The sequence below is a fragment of the Rosa chinensis genome, chromosome 2 (genome assembly GCF_002994745.2).
Source record: "Rosa chinensis cultivar Old Blush chromosome 2, RchiOBHm-V2, whole genome shotgun sequence".
Classification (NCBI taxonomy): domain Eukaryota; kingdom Viridiplantae; phylum Streptophyta; class Magnoliopsida; order Rosales; family Rosaceae; genus Rosa; species Rosa chinensis.
Genome location: NC_037089.1, coordinates 22,273,269 through 22,283,784, shown reverse-complemented (window position 1 = coordinate 22,283,784; position 10,516 = coordinate 22,273,269). Strand labels below are relative to the sequence as shown.

Sequence of the window (10,516 nt, the reverse complement as noted above, 5' to 3'; positions counted from 1 at the left end):
GGGAATATTACCCATAATCCAGGCACCTAACCCGGATCTTGTGTTCGTGCGAACACCTACAAAGCATGCTCAAGCAGTTATCTTGATGCGACGCCATATGGACAAGGCACTCAGATTGGAGTATATGTCGATCAAGAATGCAAGAGAGCTATGGGTAGCGCTAGAAGAGCACTTTGGCAATGTCCAAGATTCCCTCCTCTCTGACTTGAAGGTTCAATGGAACAATCTGCGGTTTGCTGATTTCAAGTCTGTTGCTGAATATAATTCAGAAACTCTTCGCATATAGTCTATGTTGAGGTTTTGTGGACAACCTGTCACAGAGCAAGAGCTAATTGAGAAAACTCTCTCCACCTTCCCCATTTCAGCCATTGTGGTATCAAAGCAATACTGTACTGAAGTCAAGATCACAAGGTTTCATCAGCTTATCAATGTTATATCTGTAGCTGAGAAACATGATAACATACTCGTGAGGAATTATAATTCAAGACCCATTGGAACTAACAGCGTTCATGAGGCAAATTATAATGCACCCAAAGGAGGGCGCAAGGAGCGGTACCCTAAGAATGAGGGACATGAGGGACGTATGGGCCCATATAACCACCCTAACCAGGAAGGAAATAGCAAGTTTGGTGTGGATACACGTAGTGGTAATGCCACTCGTGGGAGAGGGGGTCGTGGTATCCCTAGCCATGGTGGTGGCGCCATGGGTCGTGGGGGTGGCACCAACCCTCCTAGAGAATGCCCGCAACGTGCACAACGTGCACCTCAATTAAAGGGAGACAACCGCAATGATGTGTGTCATCGATGTGGATCAATTGAGCATCGGTTCAAGCAATGCAAGGTAAGCGAGCAACTGGCTGCAAGATACAGGGCATACAAGGACCTGAGGGAGCAAGAAATGTACCTTGCAGAAGAAGAAGAAGATAGTGGAGATGTTAATCTCACCATAGAGGACTTCAAAGCTGAAGATGAAGTGCACAAGGATGCATCAGACTTTGATTAGATTAGTCCTTTTATTTTTCCAAGAACTTTTGTAATGGCAATATGCCTTAGTCAATAAAGGACAATACTTGGCTGACCAGGGCTGGGCAGCCCTTCCTAACCAACCCCTACGTGTCACACTCCCAATCCAACACGTGTCTTTTTTTTTTTGGCCTCTCTTTCTGTTCTCCTCCTTCCTCTTCATGCACTCCGTCTCCCTCTTCTCCAGTCTCTATCGGCGACCAACTTGACCATCCTCAACCTCATTCCTCCTCCTCAACCCCTTCTCCACTCCCCATCGTCGGTTTCCAGTCACCACCACCACCTTCCCCACCCTCTTAATCAAAGCCTACGCCACGGATCGAGATCCCTCCATACTTGTCTCCGGAAACGGCAAATCCTCCTTCAAAGTACTATTACCTGCTTCACAGCAGGACTACGGTTCCTCCACCTCCATTGAGGTCGATGCCATCACCCGGGAGAACGGGTTTTGAAGCATAGCGCCACAAACGGGTTCGACGTCGTGTCAACATCGCGACTGGGAGCGCGTGAGGAAGGCTTAATTTGGCTTAGAAGGACACATGTCATCCAGTTAGTGGATATGGTCAGCCAAACCTGGTCAGCGAAGTATAATCCGTCAATAAATGACAATTGTATTAACTCTTTCTTATGTGGCGGACCCAATAAAATGTGATGTCTAGGAAAGTCATTGAGATTATTGGTACTTAAGAGAGCCTCGCTCCACCAACATCTCTCTTTACTTTCCTGGTCATATTTGATTGGAGTTACCTAACGGATAGAGTGACTACAATGTGTCTTAGTTTGATTTTATTTTGGATTAGATTTTGGAAACTTTGATGTAATCATTGGCTATTAATAAAGTGTCAATTCTTTTACTTAATGTCTTGGACATACCTTAATTCGAACTTTATTATATAAGAGCCAATGGTTTTCATGTGGAAACACATTATAAGAATGGACAGAGTTCCTTTACATCACCTCTAATGACTACGGACATAAACGAGTATTAGAGAAACTTATGTGTCGCTCTAGTGGGTTGTATGCAACCACTATTCGAGTTATTGAATCCAACCATGTCATGAGAGACGGCTTATGAGATTCTGATACATATAGGCTTTGACATGATGATCCGTGTATTAAAGACTTTACACGGACATCCATTTTCAGAACGAAGAAAAGTAAGAACCAAGAATTGGTTCGAGGAGCGGCACATGCGCCTCATGGTGCCATGATTGTGCAAAGACCGGCCACACATGGCCGGCGCCGCCTACCCCCTGCGGTAAATACATGGCATTGATGTCATAAACCCTTATTCAACTCCCCTCCCTACTTCTCAAGTCCATTGTGACATTGTGGCTTAACCAAAACCTTCATTGGTTGATTATAAGGCCCATGTTTCGTTCTGTAAAGCCTGTTATTTAGGATTGAGACAATCCTATGCAAAGGAGATTGAGGAAATAATTCCATTCTCACAAAAAATCTAAGGGAATTCTGTGGATTTGATCAACCAACTTGCAGACAATATAGATGTTTTATGGTGTTGGTTGATACGCAAATACGTTGGTCTCGTGTTGTGCCATTATCCACTCATAATGCTGCTTATACTACACTCCTAGCACATAACATATGGCTACGGGCTCACTACCCAGATCATCTTATTCAGTCAATTTGACTTGATAATGCTAGAGAGTTTATATCGAAAATTTTCGATGACTATTGCATATCATTGGGTATTGATATCTACACACCCAATTGGTCTGGCAGAAAAGCCACCATTAAAAGACTATGATGGTAGCCCGAACTTTGGTAATGCGCACCAATATTTCCGCTTGGGTTATGCAATATCGCATGCAGCTATGCTCATTCGTCTACGACTCGTAACATCCACTCAACTTTTTATTTGTGTTACAGCTAGTGACTGGGTTCAAGTCTAAATATCTCGTACTTATGTATATTTGAGTGTGCAGTTTATGTGCCAATTGTGCCGCCACAGCGCATCAACATGAGTCATTGCAATGAATGCATATATATATATTTGTGTTGGCCATGGGCCTCCAACTATAAGTCTGCTACGTAAAACCCTTGACAGACGATCTCTATTTCGCTGGATTTGCGAATTGTCACTTTGATGAGACAGTCTTCCCGTCGTTAGGGGGAGATTAGAACGTCAATGTTCAACAGGAATTGTTGTGTTCTGTCCCCACTATGTCTCATCTTGATCCCCTAAAAGTAACGAGATCACATATACCTGCTGCAAACATGCCTGCAAGGATTGATGTCCCCACAAGAGGACATGGTGCTACCCAGAGAAGATAGGTATGGCAACACCACCATGGATGGTGGTATGGTGACGCCACAAAGATGGCATAATGGCGTCATAGGCCATGGGTTCCGCTAGAGAGAGTAGGAGACCCATAGGTTCGATGGATTCTCGCCCTAAGAAGAGAGCGAGTTTGGCACAACTTGATCCATTGATCATTGATACTCAAAATCTGTCTCATGAGAATATTTTGGATTGTGGTTATGTCTAAGAGACATCGTTGGGGGACGCCTCAATGTTAGAACCAATTCTTGAGAATATAGAGATCTCTACGAACTACACTAGTGTACATGAGGACGTGGAATTATTGAGACCAATGACATCGAACCTTACTCTGTTGAAGAATGCCAACGTAGAGAAAATTGGCCTAAATGGAAAGATGTGATCCAGGTTGAATTGGATTCACTAACGAAGAGGAATGATTTCGGGCCTGAGATCCCAACACCTCCTAACATAAAACCTATTGACATTAACAGGTCTTCGTTAGATAGCGTGATGAGAAAAAGATACGGTAATCTCGCCTTATGGCGCAAAGTTTCTCACAACACCCTAGAATAGACTACGAGAAGACATATTCTCTCGTAATGGATGTCATTGCACTCCTCTACCTTGTCAGTTTGGTAGTTTCCAAATAACTGAACATACAGCTTACGAATGTGGTCACTATGTATCTCTATGGGGATCTAGATACAGAATATAATGAAGGTTCTTGTGGACTTCATTTACCCAAGTCAAGTGGCTCTAGACCACGGAGCATATTTGCAACGAGGTTGAAATGCTCACTAAAATGACTACTTGATTGGGAAGGAATATAATGAACTATGCCCACGCGTTTCCATGACAAGTTCCGGATTTGAAATTGTTGCGGTTTATGTTCATACATAATTGGAACCTTTGAGAGTTAAGGGAAACCGCTGAACACCTGAAATCCAAGTTTGAGAGGAATGACCTTGGGAGAACTCGATTTTGTCTAGATTCAGAACTTGTATACCATGTCAATAGATGCTTAGGCATTTTTGATAAAGTCAAAGATGCACCATGGTCGTCCGTAGTCTTGGCCCTAAAAGGGATCCGTTTCGTCCCAGGGATGATGACAAAAACGTGTTAATAGCATAAGTGCTTACTTATGTACAATATGCGCATTATTGTACTTAGCACAATACAAGACCGGACACCTCAATTATTAAGAACTTGTTGGTTAGATATAGCTTCGCGCCAACGCAACGCCATTAGATTGGTATAAAGACAATCTTTCGATATTTGAGAGGTACGATTAATATGGGCTTGTTCTATCCCTACAGAGAGAAAAGAAATGACGGAAGTGTGGGATCGGACCCCACAAGGCAAAAGGCCACCTTCCGTGCTCCTCCTCCCCCTCCATCAAAATGACAACAAGCACTTCTAAATATTGAAGTGAACCAAATCCGATCAGAGGATAATGTAGCGGACTTATTTACTAAGTCGTTATCAAAATCCACTTCGAGAAACATGTGAAGAGCATCGGATTGAGAAAGTTATCCGAACTCCCATGTTGTAGCAATCAGGGGGAGATATTGACATCAGGGGGAGGCATGATGCCTACATGTTCGATCTCAAAGAGTGAAGGACGTGTTGTGCTCTTTTTGTTCTTCGACCAGGGTTATTTTTGTCCCACGGGGTTTTCGTTACCTAGCAAGGTTTTTAACGAGACAACAATCAAAGCGTCATCACCAAGTTTAAGCGGCACAAGGGGGAGTGTTGAAGGATGTCGACATAATGTGTGCCTCTACAAACTAGGGTTTAGAGTTGTAATAGGAAAGTGTTCTAGATATTCAATTGTATTCGGATTCTATTACCTATTGTGTACCTTGTAACTCCCTATATAAATGGTTCCTATTATCAATAATAAACACGATTACAATTCTCCTACAACAATTGCAATTTTTTTTTTTTTTGGGTATAAACTGCAAAGTTTCTATGTATCAAAAAAAGGTTTCTGTCAGGTAGATACTCCACGCAGGATCACTTAATGACACTTGCGTTTCTTGTTCTCTGTCCTATGCACATTTTATCTAGGTCATTCTAAATGTACCTAGCAAATTTCTTAATACACCCAGCAATTGGTTTGTTTTAAATATATTAATTAACATCCCCAAAATACCCATGTCTTCACTACCCAGCAATAAAAATCCAAACTTCTGATATTTGCGAATCTAATCCCACCAAGCCTCTAGGTCAACTTCATTTTGATCAGTATTCAACAAATTGAAATAGGACTCACAAATTCAATGGATTCATGAAAATTTCATGTAATTATGGACCCTTCAGTCTTGCTCTTATGTTTAAAGAACCATCTAGAATTCATCTATTATGGAGGATGAATAGCAAATGTTTTGATCAACCAAAAGAAAATCATTCTTGGCATGCAAACTCAGCAGCACAACTATTCTATAATTAATTTCAACAAACATTTGCTTCTAAGCGTCGATTTTTTTTTTTTTTTAATATTCTTAGTCACCTAACTAAAAATGTTAGATCAAAGAAAGAATCACTATAATTAATCGTAAATTCACCCAACCAATTGCCCTGGATATACCACAATTATGAGATTGATGCTAAATTGATGTTTGTCAGATAGGTTTTTCCCAGATTTTGCTGGGTACAAAAATGAGATTTGTTGGATATAAAGATGAGGGTAATATGGGGAAGCTAGTAAGAAACAATTAACAAATAATAATTACTGGGTCTATTAAGAAATTTATTGGATACATTTAGAAAGACCCTAGAATCCATTTCCAGTGTACTTTTCTTTCTGCAGGTATCCCCATAAACTGAATGGCTCGGCAGATAGAGCTTTTCTATTTTGCTAAATATTTCTTTTCTATCAATACAACCACAGCTGCATTGCAATCTATAGATTTGTCAAGGAGGATGTGCTTCACCATTGACAGGTGAGAACCTATGTAGAAATCTGTTTAATGTAGAAACGAGCCGAATGCAGATTGATTAAACTACTGCAAATATGACTTTTGAAGGGTATTTCTGTGTTGCACCCACTAAAGACTTTAAAGTTTCAAACCAAAGAAATCGACTGATAAGCTATACATCAGTGATTGTTCTCTACAAGAGAAATCTTCTATATGGGTTGTTTCAAGCTTCTTGCTCTGTTCCTTAATGTAACACACTTTTTAACAAACATAAGCATTAAGTATGCAATGATTGTTCGTATCTGATCCCTAAATGAGTGATCCTGTGTTGTAATGGAGCTATCGAGACATGGGATTCCAGGGGTCTCAAACCAAAACATATGGGCGCTCAAGTAACCTCTCTGTAGTTGGTGTTCACATCTTCTCCGTAATCCAGATAGCCTCTGAGGATGTAAATGATATGTACAGCTATCATGGCAACATCAATGAGTCCACTCTCATCCTGAAACGAACTGAAGAGCTTCTTTTGGCCTCCCTAAGAGAGACAATACTGTTGCTGAGATCTGCCTTGATGAGAGGCCTGCTTCTTCAAGTTGATCTTGGGGTGCTCCATGATCAATGTATCTATCAGGAAGTACCATTGCTCTCAACTGCAAAATAAAAGCTCCCAAACTTTAGGACGAAGAAAGAGAAAAACTCAAACAGAGAAACGTCAACTGTGTGTTAAAAGGTTTAATGGAGTTTACCTTCAGTGGTCCATCTAGAATACCACTCAAACTTAGGTAGTGTGATACATGAGATCCAAAACCTCCAATTGAACCTTCTTCCACCGTAATAAGGATTTCATGCTCCTTGGCCAATTGCTTGATTAGCTCTGTATCCAAAGGTTTGCAAAACCTTGCATCTGCGACTGTCACTGATATGTCCCTGGTTTTCAGCATGTTTGCTGCTCCCACACATTGCTGAACTACAGAACCATATCCCAAAATTGCAACTCTACTGCCTTCCATCAGTACTCTTCCTTTCCCAATCTATTCAATCATAATATTGAAGAAAGATATCATTGCGCTATCTATTATGTATCTTTCACTTACAATTTGAATTTTGTTTATACTAACCTCAATTGGAGTTCCTTTGTTATGGGCAGGAAGAACTGCTCCAATACCATTGCCTCTTGGAAATCTAAAGCAGCTTGGTCTATCATCTATAACTGCTGCTGTAGCGACCATGTGCATCAGTTCAGCTTCATCAGATGGAGCCATAACCACCATATTGGGCAAGCAAGCCATGTATGTGATATCAAATGCTCCACAGTGGGTGGGACCATCTGCACCAACCAAGCCAGCTCGATCCATTGCAAAGCGGACAGGTAGTTTTTGAAGATCTACATCATGGACCACCTATATACCCATTGCAAGTCATTAGTGTCATATCAAGAAATAAGTTGGCATAAAGACTATATTTGTGGCATTCGCCCCAACTGCCTAGTCGCTTTATGAGCTTACCTGATCATATCCTCGTTGCAGGAATGTTGAGTAGATAGCACAGAATGGCTTGAGACCTTCTGCAGCTAAACCAGCTGCAAATGTGACAGCATGTTGCTCAGCAATCCCCACATCAAAGCAACGATCTGGAAACCTCTTCTGGAAGTAATTTAGACCAGTGCCGCCACCCATTGCTGCATGGATCGCTACAATTTTCTCATCTGTTTCAGCTTCCTTTATCAGAGATTCAGCAAAGTACTGAGTGTATGAAAGCGTAGGGGATTTGGTCTTAAATTGCTGGCCTGTTGGTGGGTCAAACTTGACAACCCCTGAAGGACAGGGTATTAAGTAATGTTAAGTATCACCATAAGAATTCATAAAATGAGTGTAGGATCATAAGTTTCAAGCCTCACCATGCATTCTATCAGCTGCGGCCTCGGCTGGGGGGTAGCCTTTTCCTTTCTCTGTTATGATGTGGATCAAAACTGGCCCCGGGGCGGGCATGGCTTTCACTCTCTGGAAAATGTTGACCAAGTCTGCAACATTGTGACCGTCTACTGGACCAATATAATACAATCCAAGCTCCTCGAAGAGAGTGGATCCAGAAGCACTAATCATTCCTCTTGCATACTCATCTACTTTAGCTGCAACTTCATGTGTTTGTCCTCCGATTTTCTTTGTAATGCTCTTTGGAAAAAATTTTCAAAGTCAGACCATATACAGAACAAGATATGAAGGAATTATTATGTGTACGCATAAGCGCTTACTTTTGCAGCTTCTCGAAGTTTGCGAAACTGAGTGCTTGCTTGGAGTTTGGTTAGAGCACTGCTGAGGGCTCCAACTGGCGTTGCAGGGCCATCAAGGGTGGCGGTGGGTAAAGAGACTTGCTTATTGTCATTCAGTATGACGATCAGATTAGCATCAAGGTATCCTGCGTTGTTCATGGCTTCATATGCTTGTCCTGCTGTCATGGCTCCATCTCCAATCACTGAAATGATACTGTTGTCCTTCCCAAGTAGATCTCTTGCGACTGCCATACCTGCCAACAATTTTGCAGAGAAGTTGGATGGCATTAGAACAGCATTCATTTGTTAATACTAACAATATATTTTGTTCAAGTTTGAGATGAACGCGGGTTTGGGGGTTGAGGATGGTGGTTGATTTAATTTTTAAAGGTACCCAAACCAGCAGATATGCTTGTAGAACTGTGCCCGACACCAAAAGCATCATAAACGCTCTCATCCCTTTTGGGAAATCCTGCAAGACCTGAAGTTTTCCTCATTGTATGCATCTTGGACCTCCTTCCTGTGAGAATTTTATGAGGATAAGCCTGCACAAGGTATTGTTTCTTTCAGAACCTATTGGATTTATATTGATAATAGAACCTATTGGATATATATTAACTATAATTTGATGTCTTCTGATCAATTAATTATAAATACCAGTATCAGTTCTTTCCAATCAAATTAGAAAATAATGTTTTTTGTACCTGATGACCAACATCCCATATGATTTTATCGTCAGGGGTGCTGAACACATGATGCAGTGCCACTGATAGCTCCACCACACCCAAGCTAGAACTGAGATGCCCACCTGTCTGTGAAACACTGTGAACAATATCCATTCTGAGCTCTGCTGCTAGTTGTTCGAGATCCTGAAGAACAATGGTTCGATAACTATGAGTAAACCAACATAGATGAATGAAACGACGGAGGAGTAACACCACCAACAAAACTTGTTGCCTGTATCTAGTATCTACCTGTGTTGATAGATTCTTCATGTGAGCTGGGTAATTGACTGTGTCCAGCAATGGCGTGGCTGGTTTTTCAGTAGTGTACTCGATCTTACATCCTCCGTCTTTCTCCTTTCTTGTCAACTTGCGGTCCTCGCCGTCTGAGTTACCAGCTGAAGCCTTCAAACAGAACTGCCACAGAGAAACAAAACAATCATTGAAACATCAGTAAACACAGTTCTTAAACAAGACCCCACATCAGAACAGGAAATTTCAAGAGTCAATCAGAAAAGCAAAGGGAAGTGAGAAGCATCTTCCTTGGTTTTCAAAACAGCATAGGTAAATGGAGATCATGGAGCTCATTTGCAAGAACAGAAAACAGAGGGGAAGACATGGACATGAAAGTATTCTCAAACCTGTTTTCTGCAACTGGGATTTAGTCTTAGTCTTGGACTCGGAGTATTGACGCATGAAGAGAAGTACTGATTTGGTCTAATGAATGTACCAGAGACCGCCATAGCTAATGGAATCTGGGTGGAGACAGGGGAAGGGGGAGAAGGGCGTGACCCGCTGAGCATCCTAGGGAGGGGCACAAGTACATGTTTATATAGTTGGCCAAATACAAAGGACACCTACGTGGCCAAGAGTTAGGGACGTTTCCAACTTTCCACATTCTGTATTTTACGCATTTATGAAAATTTACCTTTTTTAGTATTTTCTCTTGACTGCGACTAAATGCATCTCCTCTAAAACTCATTACCCCATAATGATTTTTTTTCCTAAATATTCCTATTTGTTTCAACTTTCAACCATACATATAGAAATAGAGGAGGATCCGTGTTATTGTAGCATAGGAGGAATGATAGTTTGGGAATGCCGGTGTTTTAGCTGAAGAGTTTATGTACAGTGTAAAGAAAAGAGAATAAGAAAAAATGAGAATATTTAAGGGGAAACATATTGTTTGGATAGCCTATTAATTAGTATTAGTTTGGTGAATTTAGATTAATGTAATTTGTTGGATAAGATTTCATATTTCTAATCAGGAAAATACCAAATATGGAAAATTCACCTA

The 10,516-nt window shown here is 41.1% G+C and overlaps 1 protein-coding gene across 2 annotated transcripts; it reads right to left on the bottom strand.

The window, feature by feature from the left end:
* Window positions 1-6,365: 6,365 nt before the first annotated feature.
* LOC112187883 (probable 1-deoxy-D-xylulose-5-phosphate synthase 2, chloroplastic) lies at window positions 6,366-10,043 on the bottom strand. 2 transcript variants are annotated; one of them, XM_024326846.2, is made up of 10 exons: window positions 9,861-10,043; window positions 9,472-9,636; window positions 9,202-9,366; window positions 8,892-9,042; window positions 8,480-8,751; window positions 8,126-8,399; window positions 7,734-8,041; window positions 7,347-7,628; window positions 6,975-7,259; window positions 6,366-6,878 (listed from the first exon to the last, which is right to left on the bottom strand). In XM_024326846.2, exons 1-10 carry the CDS (start codon window positions 10,020-10,022, stop codon window positions 6,726-6,728), a joined length of 2,217 nt encoding a protein of 738 aa, XP_024182614.1. In that variant the 5' UTR covers window positions 10,023-10,043; the 3' UTR covers window positions 6,366-6,725. The 2 variants fall into 2 exon arrangements, with proteins under 2 accessions (XP_024182614.1, XP_040371125.1); XM_040515191.1 differs by having other exon boundaries at window positions 8,898-9,042.
* Between the last annotated feature and the right edge of the window lie 473 nt (window positions 10,044-10,516).

Excerpts from the sequence above, each read along its gene's own strand:
- LOC112187883 (XM_024326846.2), bottom strand. The coding sequence starts at position 10,022 with ATGCTCAGCGGGTCACGCCCTTCTCCCCCTTCCCCTGTCTCCACCCAG. Across the intron at positions 9,637-9,860 it reads ATCCCAGTTGCAGAAAACAG|TTCTGTTTGAAGGCTTCAGC; the intron begins GTTTGAGAATAC and ends TCTCTGTGGCAG. Across the intron at positions 7,629-7,733 it reads TGCAACGAGGATATGATCAG|GTGGTCCATGATGTAGATCT; the intron begins GTAAGCTCATAA and ends ATGGGTATATAG.